The sequence below is a fragment of the Pteronotus mesoamericanus genome, unplaced genomic scaffold (genome assembly GCF_021234165.1).
Source record: "Pteronotus mesoamericanus isolate MK-2021 breed Mesoamerican mustached bat unplaced genomic scaffold, CSHL_Meso_final contig_220, whole genome shotgun sequence".
NCBI classification, from domain to species: domain Eukaryota; kingdom Metazoa; phylum Chordata; class Mammalia; order Chiroptera; family Mormoopidae; genus Pteronotus; species Pteronotus mesoamericanus.
Genome location: NW_026555091.1, coordinates 8,449,798 through 8,471,115, shown reverse-complemented (window position 1 = coordinate 8,471,115; position 21,318 = coordinate 8,449,798). Strand labels below are relative to the sequence as shown.

At 61.1% G+C, this 21,318-nt stretch overlaps 1 protein-coding gene across 1 annotated transcript in view; it reads left to right on the top strand.

Moving 5' to 3' along the window:
• The window catches only part of IKZF1 (IKAROS family zinc finger 1), a 79,337-nt gene that overhangs the window by 46,217 nt on the left and 11,802 nt on the right, over window positions 1-21,318 (top strand). The window contains exons 4-7 of the mRNA XM_054571280.1: window positions 4,540-4,599; window positions 11,124-11,384; window positions 16,701-16,868; window positions 20,629-20,754. Coding sequence (XP_054427255.1) covers window positions 4,540-4,599; window positions 11,124-11,384; window positions 16,701-16,868; window positions 20,629-20,754 — 615 coding nt within the window. The remainder of the gene's footprint in view (window positions 1-4,539; window positions 4,600-11,123; window positions 11,385-16,700; window positions 16,869-20,628; window positions 20,755-21,318) is intronic.

Genomic DNA, 21,318 nt, shown 5'->3' with positions numbered 1-21,318 from the left:
CAGCGCAGGGGACGGGGCCTTGTAAGCGTCACCAGGACTCTGCACGTGAACCCGACTCAGGGGCGTGACTGTTGCCCACGCTGGGTGAGGAAACCCAGGCTCCGGGTCGGGGGCGCTGCACCCCACCCGTCCACACAGCTGGTGGGACGCAGAGCAAGGGACCCCCGTGCCCTGAGCCCTGACAGAGGAGGCCAGGGCCCGCGGCAGCCCGCAGCCAGTCTCTGTAAAGCGCAGCGCGGCCTGAGCCGCCTCCAAGAGGGACACCCCCGCCACCACCTTGCTCCCAGCGCCCCAAGTTTCCGGGAGCCTCACTCGGATCCTCACTCGGAACTGACCGACAGAACGCTGTGCTCTCGGCCACTGGCTTCGCCAATTCCCCTTTAGCGCAGAAGGTTTCTGCTGGACCCGGGTGTGCCGGTCGCCTCCAGGGAGTGGGGGTGGGGCTTGCTGCGCCAGGGCCGTGCAGTGCGCGCCCTGCCCTGCTGGGCGGTGAGCGGGGACAGGCCGCAGGAGCCCCTTCGTCTGAGCCCACAGTGGGGCTCGCCACCTCATCGGTCCAGTACAGGGCCTGTCCCCAAGGATTCTGGGGAGGGGACGGCAAGGGCCATCGCCGCCGGGAGAGCGGGCGTCGCAGGGCAGAAATGGCGCGGCCTGAGGGGTGCGCAGTCCTGCAGAGGGGGCGGGCAGGGCGAGCCAAGCAGGCGGAGGCCGGCAGGGGGAGGGGACACGCTGCCCTGGGCAGGGGCCTGGGGAAGGCGTCGTCCGGAGGCGGGGGCCTCGCGAGGACGTGGCTGGCGCCCCCTGGGTGGAAGCTGCGGTGTTTGCCGATGAGGCGCCGTGGGGGGTACGGGCTGGTCTGCGTGTCTTCATAGGGCCCTGCCCTTTGATTCCTGGGTAGCAGCCCCTGCGGAGAGGGCTGTGGCCACTGGGACCGGCCTCCAGGGCCTGAGAAGGACTAGGGGTTGAGTCTCCTTGTCACAGCGCAGCCCGTGGGGACGTGGGAAGCCCATGTGGCCCCCTGAGGGCAGTCTTCAGGGTGACGGTCTCAGGACCGCGGGCGCAGCAGGGCCTGAGTGCCGCCCGCCGGCCCCGTGCCAGGCGGTGGACAGAGGCACTGCGGCCGGGGCCGTGCCGGGGGGGCGGTGGCGTGGGGACACACCGGCACTGCGGGGACCCTGGGGTGTGACGTGAGTGGACAGCAGTAGCAGAGAAGCCTCAGAAGCACGCGAGAGAAGCTGGCCGTGGAGGCCGGCACGGAGCTGAGGCCGCGGGGTCAGAACACGTGGGACCCGGAAGGGGGTGTCGTCGGCACGCGTGGGACGGGAGGGGGCTGGGTCTGGAGAAGGGGCCGCCTTCGGATTTGGGGCGCTCGTCTGTGGCGTGGGCGGGAGGAAGGACAGCTCAGCGGGACGGGGGCCAGGCGAGGCCCCAGCCCGGAAGCCCCGCGGTGCCTCTCCCCACCTTCCATCAGCACGTCGCGTGCGGCACTACGTCGGGCCGGGCAGGACCCCGGCTGAGGCACCGTAGCTGCAGGCCAGGGACCTGGCCGTGCGGAGGGGTGGCCGGCAGTGACTCCGTTTGGGGGTGACGCCCGCGGGCCGCCCCGAGGCCCCGCTTCCTCTCCTGGGAGTGGAGGAGCACGGAGCCGACCAGAGGGGGCAGTGCTGGCCCAGCCCCTCCCCGGGTCAGACCCCGAGCCTCGCCCAGTGGCCCAGTGTGGGAGCAGGCGGCCACCCCAGAGCGTCCAGGGCGCGGCGGGGGGCCTGGCCTTGGCATCGGCTCTGTGCGGGGCCCGGGTCCTCCCCACCGCCTTGCTCCACGGTCGCATTCAGGTGCCCTCGCTCCCGCACGGTGGCCGGTGGCTGCGATGTGCCTTGCAAAGGTCACAGCCAACGCCGCTCACCCAAGTTAATTAGACACATCTCGTCCTGGAAGGCTAATGGGAGTTAAAGAATGTGTATAAAAGGCAAAGGCTGGCGCATTTTCAAATTCTCCCAAATATGCGTCGAGGCGCGCTTACTGCCAGAAAACCGCCAGGCTCGGCCTCTGCCTGGAGGTCCCTGGTTTGTCTCCACGGGACCGTGAGGTGGCGCCCACAGGCGTTTCAATGCACAACTAAATGCAGGCTTGCAGGTGTGGGCAACGGGCCGTCTTTCTTCCAACGCCCTTCCGTTGGGCAGTCTGAACGGGACCCCAGGTCGGAGGCATCAGCAGCATTTTATATGAGACTTTAGGGGGCCATATAGCAAATAGAAATGCCTACCAAGGGACCTCAATGCACTCTTCAGAAGAGTCCGTATCCCAAGAAATCGAGAAAATGAGCTAGTGATCCTCTTACTCCGTGCACCCTTTGATCCAACAATGGCCGGAAATGGGCTGGAACTTAGCTGCCCCTCCCTGCTGCCCGCAGCAGCTGCTGGGACCGGCTCGAGGGCCACGTTGGGGACGGCCGGGTGGGGAGCTCTGTGGGGAGATGCGCCACAATGCCCGTGTGTGTGAGAGAGTGTACGTGCATGCACACGCGTGTGCTGCGGCAGGAGCTCGCCCGCTTCCCGGCCTGGAGGGAGAAGGAACACAGCTCCCAGAGGCCCTCCCCGCACGGCGGAATGCGTGTTTGGAATACTGACTCGCGTGTGTTCATTAGATATGGACTCAGATTTGCATAGTTACATGCTAACCTCCAAGTGGACCGATTTCTGAGCTGCCTGGGAGCCCGGTCCCTTCCCTTGTAAGAGGTCGCGGTCCCTGCTTCGTAGGACCGCGATGAAGGTGAGAGGCAGCCAATGAGAAGGGCTTCGTACATACCTGGCGCTTACAATGCCCCCGGGGACCGCCTTCCAGTGACAGTGCCTGCTCTTCTCTGGGGACTCCAGAGCTGACCCACGGTGTGCGCAGCCAGAGTGAGTTCCCGGGGGCTCAGCTTTCCTGGGGAGCACGTGGGCTCCGCGGCTGCAGCTGTGTTTTATTTCTTAGGTTTTTGTAACTTTTAGGGAATTAAACATCAAGGGCAAAAATTTTAAAGTTGTTTGAATTATGTGGAGCAAAGAATGATCCCTCTTGCAACGGTTAACAGGTGACGTCAAGCAAGAAGCGTTTGGAATGGAGAAGCACTGGGTATGGGTTGTGTTGAATGCTGTGGGGGCGGCCCAACTACAGTGCCTAGTGCCTAACGGTGGATAGGCGCTTGATACGTTGTATCAGGTCTCAGCCCCCAGCTCGGCTCCTCTGCTGGACAGGTTCCAGTGAACGGGAACTCCCGACTCCTTGGCTGGGTCCCAGGGGGCCGCACGGTTATTCCAGCAGGGAGTTTACTGTCGCATCCCGTTTTGGGATGCCGCCGTTTTAAAAGGCAACGCTTGCCTGGAAACACCCCTGCCTGCCCCAGGTTAGCTGAGGAGGCCACGCCTGCAGGCCTCAGAGCGCCCGAGGCTCAGGAAGTTGAAATGAAGGGTTAGAGTGCAGTGAAGCCGACCGACTGCGGAGGCCACTGGTGGTCAGCCTCACAGTGCGGCCGCCTGCGGGCCTTCGAGCCTCTGTGCACCCAGGCAGACCAGCTGAGCACAGCTCTTTGCCGGGACCTGTGAACGTGGCAGTGACGCTCTTTGTTAGGTTTGGATGAGCAGGAGCAGGATAAAGAGAGCAAGGCCACGCGTTTGTTGGGAAAGGCGGAAGCTGGTCGGTTCAAGCAGCAACTTTGGACGTGACTCCCAGATTGTTTTTGCCCGGGATCCCGCTAGTTTAATAAATTTTTCAGGGGGAGAAAATGGAGGGTCCGGGGTCAGAGGCACTTGGAAAACGTGGGCTTAAGCGACGTCCTGCGGGTCTGCTTCCCGCTGCTTGGCACGACCTCTGCCTGCCGATTCAGGAGCCCATCCCAGAGGTTCACCCGGCAGCCGCCCCGCGCGCGCGACCGCCAGCCCCTGGGAGGGCCCTCTGGAGAGCATGTGTGTGCACGCGTCTGCATGCGTGTGCCTGTGGGCAGCCACAAAGTCTTGAGACACAGACCCTCCTGGGAAGCTCTGACCCATGAAACAGACCAGGAACTTGCAGGTGTGAGCGGCGGTAGCAGAGGGGGCAGCCGGCAAGGGGAGACCCACCGAAATGGGGCAGCTCTTTGTGGACAGGGAAAAACACTAACTCTCCCCCAGCGCAGTGTTTTGCCTGAACGTTTCCCACCTTTTCCTTGAACTTTTCTAAGAAAAAGTGGAGGAAGAGCGTGTGCTCTGGGGCGGCCCCTGAGGGCACAGCCACCCTGGTGGCGGACGCCAGCCTCGCACCTGCCTGTGCAGGTCGGGGGGCCCCGCGTCCGGAGCGGCGTCGGGCGGGAACCCCCGAGACCTCGGCCCCCAGGGGTCGCTCGCCGTGAGCTCGGGCCGCGGGCAATGGCGGCCCTGTTTCTGGCCGATGGCCGGTGCCTTTTCCCTGACGGCGGAATGACGGTTTTGAGCAACAATGCTTTCTTTGTTAAAAGTACTGCTTCCTGCATTTCTCAGACGGTATCACAACCCAGCTTTCTCTCTGTGTCCTTCTTTATTGCAGTTTCATTTGGGGCCGATGGCTTTAGGGATTTTCTTGCAATCGTTCCCAATTCTCTCTCTCGTAAGTATATGCTTTGCTTCTAAAGAACGGAAATGTGTGTATCCATTTCATACTCAGCTTCCTGCGTGTGCACGTTGTGCATGTTTTCCATTCCCTCCCTGCATGCCTGACGGACGAGGTGCACCGCATGGCGACCCTTCTGTTTACTGAACAGCTACCAGACCAGTCAGGAACATCGCGTACACGAGAAAGTACACATGTGCAACATTAGATGCCAAAAGAGGCACTAGGGAACATCCCCGGGGTCACGGCGGAGTGACAGTAAGGACAGAAGTAACAACAGCACTGAGGGAATTGTCACCCCACTAACGCCGTTGCACAGTTTTGTTATGAATGTGCAGTTTTCTCCTTTTTATTGAGTAGATGATGAAATGACCCAACTTTCTGTCACCATGAAACAACCCAGCATGTTCTCAAGATCATTTTTCCAGCTCTGCAGGGTGGGAGAAAGGCAGTGCTAATTTCAGAACCGAGAAAAGGCGCGGGGCCTCACGGGCCGAGCGGCGCCCCCAGCGCCTGGCACCCGCGGGCCGCTCCCGATCTGAGCTGTTAAACCCAGAGCAGATGCTCATTTCATCTTTCTTTTTTAGGCACGGAGAGATGGTAGATGATGAGTGTCTTTGAGCCACATCCTTGACGGTGTATTTTAAGGCATGGAGGGTGCTTTCTAAAAGTGTGCAGATTAGCAGAGCAGTCAAAGCGATACACGTTGGTCGCCCCCTGAGGCCTTAGGTCTTCAGAGCCTGTATGCGTAAGTCCTCTCGATTTGCAACATCAGAAATCAGGGCCGGCCTGTTAATACCGCCCCGCGGATGATACCGGCTCTGCTCTGGAAGCTGCCAGGCCAGGTGGAGGTAGGGTTCTGACGCCCCGCTTATCAAAACACTCTCCGGTGTCTCCGGGGCTCATCGGCAGCCATCCACGCTAGACCCCTTTCTCCCGGCCCCTGCTGGCTGCCTTTCCATCGGATGAAGTCATAACGGTCCTTCTCTTACTGCTGTCCCTTTGACTCCACCTTTCAGCGCTGGCGTGATACTCATTTCTGCGGGATAGATGTGTGCATGTTTGTATGTGTGTCTGTATGTGTACGTGCACTTCTGTGATCACACCCAACACTGAGGCCCTGGGACGGAGAGCTGGTGTTGGCTGTGAGGGGAGCGGTCACACTGTGGCAACGTCGAGAAGTCGGATGCACCGGGGGTAGAGACGCCGGGGTAGGATAATCCCGCCTCAGACATGTGTCGTGCCATCTGAGGACGGGGAGCCTCAAGCACTTTGCAGTGTTGAGGCAGATGCTGTGGAGGAGACTTTGGTGGACATAAGAAACCTCTGCCTATAAACATAACCTACGACAGCGGAGCTTTTGGAAGACAGATAATACATGTTTTGATGCGCTGTCTATAGACATAAACAAATGGGCTCATGGGTACCAGTATTTCTCTATTTTCCCCGTGTTCCCAAGTTGCGAATGCCCCTCCTCAAGGTGGCTGGGGACTTGGGTGTCTCCCCACCCAACAGCAACCAAACTGTCCTGGGCCAACACCGCCACCTAGTGGTCTTGGTGAAGAATGGTCCTCACCCCTCAGCATCTTTTTTTTTTTCCTTCTTAAAATTTAAAAATGCATCCTGTTTGTCCCTCTGTCCCTTCTCCACCTCCGTGTGTCTCCCTGGTTACCGGGAGGAAAGCAGATGTGCTTGTGACGTGTCCTCATTTCATACACTTCTTCTTTTCTGTCTCCCTGCATTCCATTTGAAAGCCTAAAACAGTAAGCATCAAAATATTCCTGATCATGCATCTTGACAAGAAAAAGGAAAAAAATTAAAAAACTACATTTAAACTGGTGTTGGTTATAATAAATGGTTCTATTAACCATCCAAATGTTTAAAGGGTTTTATAAGCCTATTTCAGAGATGGCATAAAACCACCTACGTATCTCCGCACCTTAGATTTTCACTGACTTACCCTCGTCCCAGCGAGGCCAAAAGTATTTTCATTCCACTTGGTTTTCACTGGCGGGTCACCAGTGTTGCCAGAACATTTCTGTCTTCCATGTTCTCATTTAAAATAGGGAGCATTTTCAGCTCCTGCGGCCTAAGCTCATAGTACAGTGATTTCGGAATAGTTTCTTGATAGAAAATTGTGGTCCAAATACCAACCGCTTACCTGGCCAGCAAATATAGAGACACAGGCTCAAAGGGAAGAGAACGTGAAGAGGGAGCATAGCCCATTTGTATGGGGGAGGGGATGCATGAAGATCCTTGGACCTCTCGGGACAGTTCACGACACTGGGCCCCCGGCCAGCCCGGCTGCGGCCCCGCGGACCCCCAGCCCCGCGGGTTCTCCAGGCCCTTGACAGCTGGCTTGTCTCCGTGCTGAAGCCCCGCTTTCGCTCCGGGGCCCGGGGCCCCTCTTAGCCCTGCTGTGTGGCTGGTAACCTAGGAGGCCCCTCCAATATTAACAAAAAGATTTCAACTTTTCCTAATTGCAAAGCGCCTCTGGGAGGGGGAGCAGCATCTGACTCAGGGGTGAAGACATCCCCTCGGAGCGGAAGCCGCCGTATCAGGGGATGGCGTGGGGCCTGGCCGAGCCGGGCCGGGGTGAAGGCAGGCAGGCGCCGTCCCCGTTCTGTGTTAATCGGCCGGCGCAGAGCCTCGCTGAGGCCGTAGAGGTTCCAAGTGGTGGGAGGCAGAGTTATGAACATCCACAAGTACCGTCCCTGAACGCAGGGAGAGCAGAACACACCACACAGACACCAGAGCCAGGCCCTTCCGAGTCCAAGGAAGTGGCGCAGGCACGGTGGTTGAGGAACTCGGAGCAGGGCTTGGCCAGTCAGCGTGAGTCTGGTCAGCCTTCCGGACGGACGACGTCCGTGGGGTGAACCGAAGTAGAACATCCCGTGGGAATTGGTTTCTGTCCCCTACGGCCTTCCCTCTGCCCACGCGGGCTGCGCTTGCCCTTCTGAAGGAGGCAGGCGGCTGCCCGGTGCCAGAGACCCCGCCCCCCGTGCCGGGCCTGGGACCGCATCTCGGGTTTTCTTCGCTCCCGGCCACATTGCTCATCGATCTCACCATCAGCTAAAACCCCAAAACCCTTGTTCACCCTTAACATAAGGGAAACCAAGACACCCCTGTCCCAAGCTTATGTTTGAAATGTGTATTTTAACTTAAGTGATTTAAGTGGACGTTGCATGTCTGCCTCTTAGAGATTTGGCCTGTGGTTGCCACCAACTCAGATAGCTTCATGGCCTGATTTCTGTCACCTGCAAAAAGAATACGCACGCTGCCCACATCCCCCTCCCGGCCGGGCGAGAGGTGGCTTTCCCAGCCGCCCCCCGGTGGGCGGGAGTCGCCGCTGTCCTCGGGGGCCGGCAGCCGTCCGCACGTGTCCACCTGCAATGAGGGCCTTTCAGGGAGCGTTCCCGTGCCCTTGAAGGTGACATGCGCCCGGCAGGCAGCGTGGCCGCTTTTTAACAGAATAGGATCCCAGAACAGATCCTGAATTCTTCTTTTTTACACTTTTTAAAAGACTCTTTTTATTTTTAGAAAGAGGGGAAGGGAGGAGAAAGAGAGGGAGAGAAACATCCATGTGTGGTTGCCTCTTGCCCGCCCCCTACTAGGGACCTGGCCCGGGACCCAGGCCTGTGCCCCGACTGGGAATTGAACCGGCGACCCTTTGGTTTGCCGGCCGGCGCTCAGTCCACTGAGCCACCCCAGCCGGGGCAGGATCCTGAATTCTATTCCTTGGGCTTTGCCTCCTCTGGCTGGGAACGGCCTCCTTGAAAGGGTGCCTGGCTGGCGGCCCCCGGCTCCCGGGGCCCCCATGCCTGCTAGGCTCCTGCGTATTCGGGCCTGGCTCCGCTCTCGGACCCAGGGACCCAGGGCACCGTCAGGAGGAAGCCCCTCCTTCCTGAGCCTCTAGCCCCTGGCTGGAGGGCTCCCGTGGTCTGACGGTGGCGCGCAGGCTCGCCTGGCTTCACGCGGCCTCGCGGCCTCGCCCCCCGCCCGCCGCCCCGACACAGCGCCACCCGCTCCACGGCGGCCTCCCTCTCGGAGTGCACGCCCCTGGCGCCAGAAACCCACGCGTCAGCCCCACTGTTCTGCACCCCCCCCCCGTCACCGCCAGCCCAGCCCCCCAGCACAGCACGACGCCGCAGACGCGCCCGTCTTTCCTAATGACCCCGAATAAGTGGGCGTGTCTGGCAGGTGCGACAAGCCACCTGCTGGCGGGCACCCTCGGGGGAGCGAGAGTCAGCTCTGCCAACCGGGGGCCTCCAAAGGCTCAGGCTGGAGCGAGCGGGCGTGGGGGCTGCTCCCCCCGCTGTCCATCCGCGGGTCTCGTCTCCTCGTCTCCCCGCCCCCTGCGCCCCTGGCCCCACCGAGTGTCTCAGCTCCGCTCCGGGGGACGGGCCGCCCCAGCCCTCATTCGCTGTGCAGTGCTCGGGAGGCCCCAGCCTCCCTTCACAAACCTCAAGGTGACGACTGGGGAGAGTTCCAGGTGTAGAGGCTCAGGGGTCTCTGAGCTGGAAGGTGGTGCTCGCAGGGCGGACGCTGGTGGGCAATGAAGCCCTAGGGAAGGAACCGGCCCCCACCTGGAAGCGTGCACGGCACGCACCTGAGGACAGGACTCCAGCGAGCACAGAGGCGACAGAGCCCCATCCCTCCGGCCATCCTGCCCAGCTTGCCTCCCGCTCGCTGAGCTGGCGGCAGCTGCGTGGGGTCAGCAGGAGGCGGGGACACAGTGTCCTTCCGAGCCCCGGGGTCTGGAATTGGGTAGGACACCACTCCAAGACGCCCCCCGCAGAGACTCCCGAGGAATGCCAGGGCCTAGCGGGCAGGGCAACGCCGCACCTCTGGGGCCTCGCCCCTGCTGATCCGTTCCATGCGCTTATTTGTCTGCCCATCTTCTCTCCAAAGAGCCAATGGGAAAACCCAGGCAGGACAGCGGTTGGGAATGTGGGCACTGTCCTGCCTGGCGCCCCCCTGCCCCCATGCCGGCACGGCCGCTGCGTGGCTGTGTGACCTTACACACGTTGCTCACCCTCCCGGCGCCCACGCCTCTCCCCCTGTACAGTAGGGTAACAACAGCACCTGCCCTGTAGGGCTGTGGTCAGGGTTGAGCCAACCACAGGGCAGGCGCCGTGCCATGAGCCTGGCTTCTACTTGGCCGGTCGCTGTGCTGAGCTAATTTCTCATCCGTTCACCCATCCAAGCCTCACCGCACCCGTTAGGCCAGCGCAATGGCCGCCTGCAGACGGGGAAGCCAAGGCACAGCGAGGGCACCTGGCGCCCCTGAGCTTGCAGAGCTGATGGAGAGCGGGCCCGCGAGTCCCCAGCAGCGGCTTCGGTGCCTCGGTCTGGGCTCCAGACTTCCACGCATTGAGTAACAGGCGCCCGAAGCCTTTTGAACCAAGTTTAATTGTTTAAGACGGAGGTTCTCAGACTTGAGAGGACACCTGAACCCCGACAGGGCTCATGACAACGTGGAGCACGGAGCCCAGCCCGGAGGCGCTGGCGCGGGGCGTCTGGGGTGGACCCCGAACTGCTGTTCTCACCAGCCCTCGGGCGACGCGGGACCACAGCTGGAGGCCCGTCGACCCAGCGCGTCTGTCCCAGACGGCCTGCATCACCACCGTAGTTCACCTGCCGCACTCTGACTAATCCGTAGAGACCGAGGCAGGCGGCGGTTTCCAGGGTAACATCTGCGCGGGGCTGGGTTCGTCCCCTCACCGCTGACCTGTGCCTCAGAAGAGCGCAAAACAAACGCCTCTCCTTTCCTTACCAAGAAGAATATGCGAGTGCGTAAATCGTCACCCTGAGGGTGGCACGCAGGGAAGGAGAGGCCGGTAGGGGTTGGGTTCGTCGCGGCTGGCCCTGCGCTCCCACACTCGTGGCTTTGCCTTTGAAAACCTAAGTCTCTTAGATTCACAGCCACCCCCCACCCCACCCCGAGCCCTCGGAGCAGGTCCGCGCTCCTGGCTGCGTGCGCGCTATGGAATGAAAGGCGGTTAGAACCATCCCAAACCGAAGAAACAAACAAAGTCTCCCAGGGGTCCGAGGGCAGGGGTCTCGGGACGCGTTGGCTGAGTTCCGCCCCCCCCGCTGATCACTCCATGAAACAGGGAAGGGGTAGGGGTTTCTCATGTGTGACAACCACTCACGAGGGACTTTGCCAAACAAGGCCCCAGCCCCGGGGCGGGGGGGGGGGCGCTGACGGTGTGACCAATGCTCACCGCCTGGTGTGCGGGGCTCCCCTGGAGGAGGGGTGCCCAAGGCTGTCACCGCAGACCTGGGGACCCTGACCCGCTGAGAGCGAGGGACTCTCAAGGAGAGGGCGGGGACTCTGCCGAGGGGACCCACAGGGAGGGCGGGCAGGCGGCCCCGTCCCGGGCCCTCCGGCCGGGCTACGGGCCCCGCGGCCGAGGCCGCCGAGAGCCCCGCCCAGGAGCCCCAGGCTCCCGCGGGCTGTGCTGCCGTGTGCTGTTCGCTGCGATGACACTGAGTGGCCGCTGTGTTGTGTCTTTCAGCCAGTAATGTTAAAGTAGAGACTCAGAGTGACGACGAGCACGCGCGTGCCTGTGAGGTGAATGGGGAAGCGTGCGCCCAGGACTTGCGCGTGCTCGGTGCCGTGGGCGAGGACGTGGATGGCGCCCACAGTGGCCAAGGCGGCAGAGCTATGTCAGGAGCTGGAGGCATCCGACTTCCTAATGGCAAACTCAAGTGTGATGTCTGTGGGATCGTTTGCATCGGCCCCAATGTGCTCATGGTCCACAAGAGAAGCCACACGGGTAAGGCCTGGCGGAGGGGCAGGCGGGCGCCGCCGAGCCGCTGCCGCGAGGGGCGTTGCGGAGACGGGCGGAGCCGCGGGGGCGCCGGGGCGTGCGGGGCGCGCGGCCTTCTCCCGGGGCTGCTGGCGGGACCAGTTCGGCCCTAGACAGGGGAGCAATGAGCAGAAAACTCAGCAGCCTCAGATGCCAGCGCTGGGGGCGGGGCGGGGGCGGGAGGGGGTCGTTCCCCCTAAGCAGGGGCAGCGGGTACGGTTGGGCTGCACCCGCCGCGGGGTTCACCTTACACCAGAGGAGAAGACCAAACACAAAAATTAACACCCCAAAACTCACGCCTCGCTCGTCCACTGGGGAACCTGGAGTCGCAAGGACCTGCTTTCAGTTCCGATGAGAAGGGCTGGATTCTTGGAAACGGCAGCGAAGGACGAAATACCAGCAACACGCAATCTTTTGGAAAGCGTTCTGGTCAGGTGTCAGGCGCTGTGGACAAGGTTGATGTCACGAGGTGTTCACTTCAAAACTGGTCAAGAGTTTAATACCCACCGCCACCCCCACCCCGTCTGGTGGAGGCATTAGAAGGATGAGAGAATATCGTCTCCCGTTTCCAGAACTGGAGGGACGAGGAGCGTCTAGGACCCCATCGCTGTGCCCACGCTCCCATGGGGGCGGGGGCGGAGAGGCCCCATGCCACCCCCTCCCTGTGCCCAGCCCGAGGCCCAGGGACCGATCACATCCATATTTTCCACCGGAACTACCCGATCGCCACTGACAGCCTCGGAGAGTCTTCAGAGCACAGTACGAATGGGGCGCATGTTACGTGCACCTGTGTGCGCCCTGTGTGTTTGGAGTTGAACAGAAACTTGCCATAAAGGTGAGCAAGACAATGCCTCCACCAACTGCCATGGTCAGCAAACTTTTGGACGTAGATCCCAGGAGCCCTGGGTCGCCGCTGCCCAGGAGTGGCGTGGCAGTCACCCTGGCTCCAGCCCCTGCCAGCACCGTCCGCGGGAGGAGGGACCGGCACGCAGGTGGACACCAGGCCGCAGAGACGCAGCGATTCCTACAGGAACCCCCACACCCCAGGGAGGGAGGGAGCCTCGTGCGAGTCCGGCAGATTCAGGGACACGAGAAGCAAAGAAGGAATTCAGAAAACTCACCAGGCAGCGAAGCTGCGGCCGTCAGGAACAGCAGATTCTTCTGGCCTTGCGATGTTTGTATTTGAATCAGGGCATATGCTGAAAGGATGACCTCCATGTGTAGCATCTCTTGGGGGGAAATAAGGAAAGTGTGTCTTTTTTCAAGAAGCATTCATCGTCTGTAAAACCTTTTTTTCTAACGCTGAGCAAACTGCTTTTCCTGAGGTGCCCCTTACTCCTGAAACTGCCCGGTGAAACGGACCCGCCCCCTCAGTGGCAAGTGAGACGCCTGGCTGCCCGCTTGCCGTGGGGTGCAGACCCCAGGAAAGGGGGGCCGCGCCCGGGGAGGCCCCGGCAGAGCACGCGGCGGCCGGCGCAGCGCGTCCCTGGGGGCGCGGTAGCCCTCACAGCAGAGCCACTCTCCTGATTATACAGTGAAAAGTCTCTCCACTAAATGTCTGATACGCAGACCAAACGCTGGCATAACCCATGGCCAAGCGAGAAGGACACCTGCCCTGATCAAAGAGCAGTCGCCAGCCACGGAGAAACCCGCTGAGCGCGGACAGGCAGCGCCGTCCGGCCGCGAGCCGCCGGCTTGTCCCACGGGCGGCCGCGGAGGGCCGAGCGCCGGCCGCTGATGCTCCGAGGCCTTTGCGTGCAGAACAAGAAATCCCAGGACGAGGAACTTCTACCGACCAGCAGTGTTAGGGTTGCCGCCTTGCCTTTAAAAAAAACAAAAACAAAAACAAAACTGCTTCAACAGCGACCTTGTGACTGTGTCCGGAACGCGTTGCCACTTGGTGTTGCCACGGAGGGGGCCCCAGGTAGCTATGGAATTACACTGGCAAAGCTGCTGTGAGTTCGTAGACATGCTAGAAAGGTTTCCACATCCCTGGGACCTGCGTAGAATACGCTAGAAAGGCATCAGCGGCCCTGCCCTGGATTCTCAAAGTTTAAGCCTCGCGAGAACCGTGCTCCTCCACGTGGAAGGCCGTAGGAGTCGCTCGGGGGTCCCCTGCGAAGGCAGAGTCCGGTTCATCCCGCAGGGCGCCTGGGTGCCGGCGGGGGCCCCGCGCGTCCGCAGATGGCAGCCGAGGAGCAGACAGTGACCAGGGCATTTCGGAAGGTCCTTGCCCTGGGAGCCCAGGTCCAAGCAGAGCACCTGCCGCCCCCCAGGAGCCAGGACCCGCCCCTGCCCCTGCCCCTGCCCCTGACGGAGCGAGTCGGGTGCGCGGGGCGCCCCCCAGGCCGACTGCAGTGCTCACGGGCTGCCTCCCACGGTCCAGCCCTTCCCTGCCGGCGCGCCCGGTGCCCAGCGGGGCGCCCCGTCTACCGAGCTTGCTGAGCCCTGCCCGTCACTCCCCTCGATGCGCAGCTCCGTTGCGTTACTTTTCACCCGTGAAGGAGGAGTGCCCCCCGCACCGTCGCAGGTGAGGCCGGAGGGCAGGGTGCCCGGGAGAGGCGCAGCGTAGGCGACCTCCGCCGGGCCGTGCACAGCGTTGCTCGTCTAAAGGATGGGCCTTGAAACAACACAGGTCAGGAGGGTGCCTGCGTGACGGCGCCTGGACGTGCTGCGCCCACCCTGTCCCCGCCAGGGGGCGGCCCGGCGCTCGCGGGGCCCCCACGCACAGCGCCGCCCCGCGTGGGCCCCGGGGCTCGGCCACGGCCTCCCTCCGTCCCCGTCGCCCGGGCGTCTTCCTGAAACTCGCCTGCCTCTGACAGACGCACAGAAATTCCTGGCAGAGGCAACCAAGGGGACTTTCTTTCTTACCAATTAAGTGATTAAAGGCTTACACGTTCTTACAGAGTCGCTGGGATTTAAAACTACATTTGGAATCAAGGATATTAAAGTCCCCGTCCCCGTTAAATAAAAGGAGGGACAGTCTCGGAGAAACCCGATCTTACTCAGTGACATCACGCAAGCGGTCGCCCCCCAGGAGGGCACGGGGCAGGCATGGCTGACAGCGGGGCTCGCGGACACGCTTGGCAACGTCCCTGGAGGGGTGTGACCCCGAGTCCAGCCCCCTGGGCTGTCACTCCAGGGGGGCCTGCCTGAGGCCCGCGGCCCGCGTGACGTGTCCGTGCCCGCACAGGCGCCCGAGAGAAGCAGCCTCCCAGGAAGGCCTTTGGCGGGAGGGAGGCCCGGGCACCGCCAGGTGCACGGAGCCGGTGACTCAAAGTGGAAGTCAGATTTCACCCTTGAAGAAACGGCTGCCTTTCTGTCTCTCCTTCCTGTCCTGTTCTGCGGAAGGCGGTGCACGGCTTCAAAGGTCCGCCCTTGCCGTCCCCACTGAGGGCCTGGCTCAGCCGCAGGGCCCCGCCCTCAGACCTCAGGGGACCGCACCCCTCTAGCTGTGGGTCATCCACGCGCACGCGCACACGCACGTGTCATGGGGGGTCAGACCATTGCACAGCATGAGACCTCCCGACGGACTCTCTTTCCAGGATCCCCATTCTGGGGGTGCCCCGGGCGGCGTAAGAGCTGGGGCGCCCCCGCACCCCCTCCGTGGTGTCCAAGGCACACCTTCATGCCCATGCGTGCGGGCGGGGCCCAGAGGGGCTTCTGGAAGGAAACGGAACGGCCACTCTGCTGGGCACCCCTGAGGGCTGCCGGGCCACCCGCAGGACCGGCGAGGACAGGGCCAGCCACGGTCAGGGGACCGTCGGCTCCCGCCGGCTGGACGCCCACGCTCTCCCCGCTCGGCCGCGTGCAGGCCAGGTGGGGATCTGGGCAGGCACCCCGTGCGTCCTGGGCAGGGGCAGGGTCCCCCGCTCGGACCGTATCTGAGGGTCACGGTGAATCAGCTCCCATCCCTCGAGCGGCACCTGTCTCTTGCCTGCTCAGCCACAGAGAGGACCAGGATGACGAAATGCGGGTGTGGATTTTAAGAGGCCCCGATGGGCTGCCGCTTCGTCACTCCTGATACACGATGTCTTGTTTGCCAAAGCCATGCGAAGCCATTGGGGAGATTGTCAACTATGCATTTGTACATGTTCTATTTTCCTAAGGGGGGAAAAGTGTTCCTAGGAAGCGTATCCTTAGGGTGTCTCCGCAGCAGGGACTACGGTCACACAGAGCAGTTCCACTGAAAAATGAGGCCTCTGTGTTGGAGAGAGCCGTCACATTTACTTCAACGTGACAAGTGCCTCACTCTCGAAAGCGAGCGGTACCAGACAGGGTCACCGACTTAGACCCCGAGCCCCAGGGATGCGCCGGAGCAGCTTCCTCGCACAGGCCTGCACGGCCCTCTCTCGGGTCCGGAGGGGAGGGGCGCCGGCGGCCGCACGCGCGGGGCTCAGCGGGTCCTTGGCCCCCGCGCCCCGAGCACCACCCGGGAGAGGACTCCTGGGAACAACCGACCACACCTTAGACTCTCTGTAGTGAAACTGTCGCTTGCCTTCTGTGGACACACACCCATCAGACCGTAAAGGTTTTAGGATCTGGGAGGCACGCAGCCCGAGGGGGCTTCCGGGACGCAGGGAGGTCGGGCCCTCTGGAGACGGCGTGGAGTTTCCGTTGGTTTCTTCACTTCTCATTTTTCTCGGTCTTTCTCCTTCTGTCTCTCCCCTCGCACCCTCTCTGTCTGTCTCTTCCAGATCCGCCTGTGTAGGGACAGACAGGTAATGGAGAAGAAATTGAAAAGGAAATACAGGGAGATGTAAATGAAAAGAAGTTATTATAACTGTTATAATGAACTGCCTTTCATTTAAATATAAGAATGTAACGCTGAAATGAACTTGTGATCCTGAAATGCATTTTTAATGAGTTTCCTTTTTATTTTGCTGCTTCAGTGGCATATTTTAAAGACCCTTTGAAAAAAGCCACATTAAAAAACCCCACCAAATGCCACAACACGCAAAATTGGATATTGGTTTATTCCAAAACTGCTGATCAGGAAGAGTGGCTCTTCATCACAAAATGTTGCAGACACTTTATTTAAATGAGTTTGAATTTGCATTGTGATGTGCCGCTCTGATTTAGGGAAAAAAATTAGATTTTCAGATCAAATTGACCCAGCCAGTGAAGCGTTAAGAAGCTGGCAGGTTTCGTCTGAAAGCCTCATGTTCGATCAAACCTGCAGCCGGTGGAAGTCGCTGGCCCCGTGGGAAACCGCTTGCTGGCCCGCGCGCCCCTCGGGTCCCTGGCCGGCGTCCGCACTCACGCCCCCCTGTCTTCCTGCAGGCGAGCGGCCTTTCCAGTGCAACCAGTGCGGGGCCTCCTTCACGCAGAAGGGCAACCTGCTGCGCCACATCAAGCTGCACTCCGGGGAGAAGCCCTTCAAGTGCCACCTCTGCAACTACGCCTGCCGCCGGAGGGACGCCCTCACGGGGCACCTGCGGACACACTCCGGTAGGTGCTGGGGCGCAGGCGGGGCCTGCGGGCCGGGAGCCCTCCCCGCGGGGGGCCCGCTCCCCGGCGCGGCCCTGTGTCGCTCGCTTGCTGCCTTGATGACGGCGGCAGCGGCAGGGTCCCCGTCACCCCCTGACCAGAGAGGGAGGCGGAAAAACCTCCCCCCCCAAGACCCCCTTAGCGAGGGCATTTCCAAAGAGGGCCCACACCCCGTCTGGTCAGGGCAGTGGGTCTTCAGAAAGGACGCCCAGCTGAGCTTCTGCTGGACGTCATGCTCAGACCCAGAAAGCTCCCAGACCCACATCCTCAGTCTGAGAGTTGAGCCACACACGTCACTGGGTTACGCAGAGGGTTTCGGGAGCCATGATAGCGAAGCTGACAGAGGGCCCCGTCCTGAGTGGGCGCACGCCTGGCTCCGAGAGCTCGCTGCCCTGCCCCCCGACTGGGCCCAAGGGCCCCTCCCACGCCCGGAGCCAGGCCCGCCCCCGCCAAGAGGCCTCTTAGCAGATTTTGCTGGGCACACCCCACTAGTCTCAGTTCTCCCTCTCCCGCCTCTGACTGGATGCACTTGCCTGCCTCCTGAGGCGTCTTTCTCGCTCTTTTTCATTATCCAGAGGCCCCACGATTGTCCAGGCCGCGCAGGGGGCTCCGGGGCGGGAGGTGGCCGGCCCTCCCCCCATGTCGGCGGCTCCTCCCAAGCAGAGCGCAGGGACAGGGAGAGGCTTCGGGCCAGCTCCCCAAGCAGGGACGCTGTGTGGGGCGCAGTTTGCAGGACTTGGGCCACGCTCTTCCCAAACACGCAGAGCGCCACGAGGGTCAGGTGTCAGAGGTCGCCTGCAGGGTTCATTTCTTGGTCGCCCGCGTGCGGAGCACGCCAGGGGCCCCGTTCTCCAGCGGAGGGGACAAGCACGAAGTAGCGAAGCACCAGCGTCTCCCCAGGGCTGTGACACAATGTCCGAGGGGGCGGCAGGAGCACTGGGCGGGGCAGTCGGTCTCGGGGGCGAGAGGCATCCGGGGAGAGTCCTGGAGAAAAGGCCTTGAGCCCCAGCTGGAAGGCGAGGAGTTCGAGTAGAATGCACAGTTCTGCAAGTGACCCTAGAAAGGGGCACCGGGCACATTTTAGCAAATGTGGGGACTGTCATTCTCCTGCAGGAGGTCCCCCAGGGGCCGAGGCGTGGGGTGGCCGGGGCTGGCGAGCCCGTGTTCAGCCAGGCCAGCCCTGCTCTGTCCTGGCCCCGCTCCGGGCCATCTGCACAGGGGAGGCTCCCAAAACACTCCTCGTGGTGAGCCGTGGGGGTCGGGGTCGGGGCCTTGACACCGTCCACGCATGGAGCCCCGCAGAGCCGGGCGGTGGCTCCTCCCCGTGGGGCGGGTAGGTCAGCCGGGGTGACAGAGAGGCCCGGGCCACCCCCCGCCAGGGGCGAGGCACGCGCTGAAGGCTGGGGAGGCCGCAGCTGCGGGCCACAGGGAGGACAGGGACAGTGGACAGGGACAGCAGGACGTGAGTGTTCTTAAGTGTTTCCACGTGTTGGTCATGAGAGGCGTGCACTGTCCCGCGTAGAGGCGACGGTGCGCAAGGACCTAGCCATAGGCTTCGGGACGTGGCCGCTGTGTGGTCTGTGTGCCGGGGGCTGGAGGGCAAAGGAGCGTGGCCGACGTCCTTTCAAAGGTGTCCGGTGGACCTCAGCCCCCGTGGCAGGAGCACAGCGTGGCGCTGGGAAGAAGCACGGCTGCCCACGGGGGCCTGTCCTCGGCGGGACACCAGCCCCCCCACCGCCCGCCAGGCGGATGGGCAGCGGCGCCCTCTCCTGCGAGGTGTTGCCCTGAGAGCTCACGACACAGCCGCGCACTCCGCTTTCCCGCTGTGACGCCGGGACCGTCTCACTCCGTGTCTCAGGCCACTCCGGCTCCGCGCCTGCTGGTTCCACGCTAGACCTGGTGCTGCCCTGCCGTCCCTGGGGACTTCTCTGCAACGCAGCGAGGTCGGGGGCAGCCGGCTCCCATGAACGGGGCCACTGACGAGCAAGCTGGGAACCCTGTCGGGGAAGGCCGCCCGGGCCCAGCGCTGCTGGTGGTCCTGACGTCTGCAGCTGCCACAGACGCAGCTCCGGGCAAACATGGCCTGGGGTTTACACGATGATCACGTCTGCCAATCCGTCGAGGCCACATTCCATTCTGCTGTGACACGGCCACTCTGCGCACCCCCTTCTGCCAGAAACTCTGGCAGACACAGCGTGGCTCCTAGCAGTGCGGGGACCCCTGCCCTTCCTCCCTGCTTTCTTTGGACGTAGCAAGTGAACCAGAGACTTCCATCCCGAAGCGTGTCGGGCGACGCTCCGAGAGAGGCTTCGCTTCTGCGGCTACAGTGACCGTGTTTCTTAGGTCCCGGAGTTAAAACCAATCACGTACTCAGAAAAGTGGATATTCAGACGCAATGCCATTTACACAGGAAGTTGCTAAGGTTACAGCCTTTTCAGGAAAGGACAGTGAGGGGTTGTCTTTAGTCTATTAATTTTTAAAAGCAGCTCCCAATGAAAGGTACAATTTTAGACAACATCATATGTGCTGATGTTATTTCCCTGATGCTAGGGATACAATACCTTCTACAGATAAAGGTTCCTTTATTCCTCTAGTAAATGTTCCAGAACTCAAATTTTGTTTCCTTATCTTAGTCTTAAACAATAGCTTCTGTTCACCTAAGGAAGAGATGTAAACAATACAAGCTTTAGTTAAACCATTTTATCCAATATTCCTACTTTGGTGGTATTGAATTTTATGTAATAATTTCAAGTATGTAGAATCTAACATCGTGAGAAGGAAGGAGGAGATTAGTCTGGTCTTAAAATGGAAATTTAAATTCTTTGTATCACTAGCTGAAAATACTTTACCCATTTCCCCCCTTAAAATGCTGTGCCTTGACGTCTGTAAACTTGGCCGTCGTATGAACCTGCATTCTTCTTTTTCTAAAACACCCCATAAAATTCAAGAAGAACAAGAGTCATTGTGGGCAACTGGACTGCTCGACACAGTAGCCACCGGCCATACCTGGTGTTTGAATTTTAATTTTAATGAATTAAACAAAGCCCACCCACAGCGAATGCCACACGGCCCCGGGCGGCTGGTGGCCACCGTGTCGAGCACAGGCTACAGGAGGCCTTGCTCCCGTGGTCCGTAGGAAGTTCCGCGGAACAGGGCTGATCCAGAAACCGCGCATTTTGGAAAACAAGCGCTCATTCCATTGATCTTTACCTGAGAGGCCTCCAAACATCCAGGGTCGACCGGGACGGAGCTGACTTTGGCTGCACCATATCTGGCCCCAGTGTCATGCCCGACCTGGCCCCGGGGTAGGCGGGGACCAGGGTCCGGCCACGCAGGGGAAGCCGTGTGCTGTCCAGCCAACACGCGCCCGCCCTCCCTCCCTCCCGCCTCTGCCCAGGGGCCCAGCCACATCCTAACGCCGCGGAGGCCCGTTCCCTCCAGTTACAGGTCGCGCGCCAGTGATCGAGGTGGAGTGGCGTGGCGGTCAGCAGAGGGGACAAGTTAGGACGGAGCAGGACTCACAGGAGGTCTCAGGGCAGCTAGGGAAACCCCCGGCATTCAGCCTGTGACAGTTAGCGACTTCGACCGAGCCCGCGATGCCGCAAGCTCTCCCGAACAGGGGGTTTTTTTGACTTTTTGGTAATGTCTATGTTGCATGCATTCCCCCACCCATAAGGCCAGAGTTTAATTGGGGTCTTGAACTCCATTCTGTTTTCTGCAGTTGGTAAACCTCACAAATGTGGATATTGTGGCCGAAGCTATAAACAGCGAAGCTCTTTAGAGGAACATAAAGAGCGTTGCCACAACTACTTGCAAACCATGGGCCTCCCAGGCACGCTGTACCCAGGTAAGCGCCAGGCCGCGCCCCCGGCCCGCGGCCCACGGACCCCACCCGCGCCCGCCAGGGACACACTCCCCGTCTCCCGGAGGGAGCGTGACCTTAAAGCCCTCTCTCTTTTAGGCTGCTAGGGATGCTTGATGTTTTGTTTGTTTGTTTGTTTGGTTGGTTTGGTTTTTGGTACTTTTTTTAACCTGGAGTACTGATTGCTTCTTTGTGCCCAGTAACCAAGACCCGATGTGAACTCTTGTTTGAAAAAACTATTTTCATGTATTTTTTTCCGGGTTGTTTTCCGGGCTGGGTTGCGGCACCTGCCGGAAGGAGAGAGCGAGCCCCAGCGGCTGACAGCAGGCCCCTGCCCCCGGACTCGGGGACTGGCCGCCTCTCCCGCGCACGTGCGCGCGATGCTTCGCGCTGTGTTGGGTCCCGAGAGCCCTCTTGGCTCCCGTCTGAGGCCGTTTCGGGTGAATGATGGAGGCGGGGACACCGGCACAGCAGGCGCGTTTACTGACAGGGACAGCGATCAGTAAAAGGCTCCTTCCCGTCTTGTTAAGAGAGAAGGGATTTCTGAAT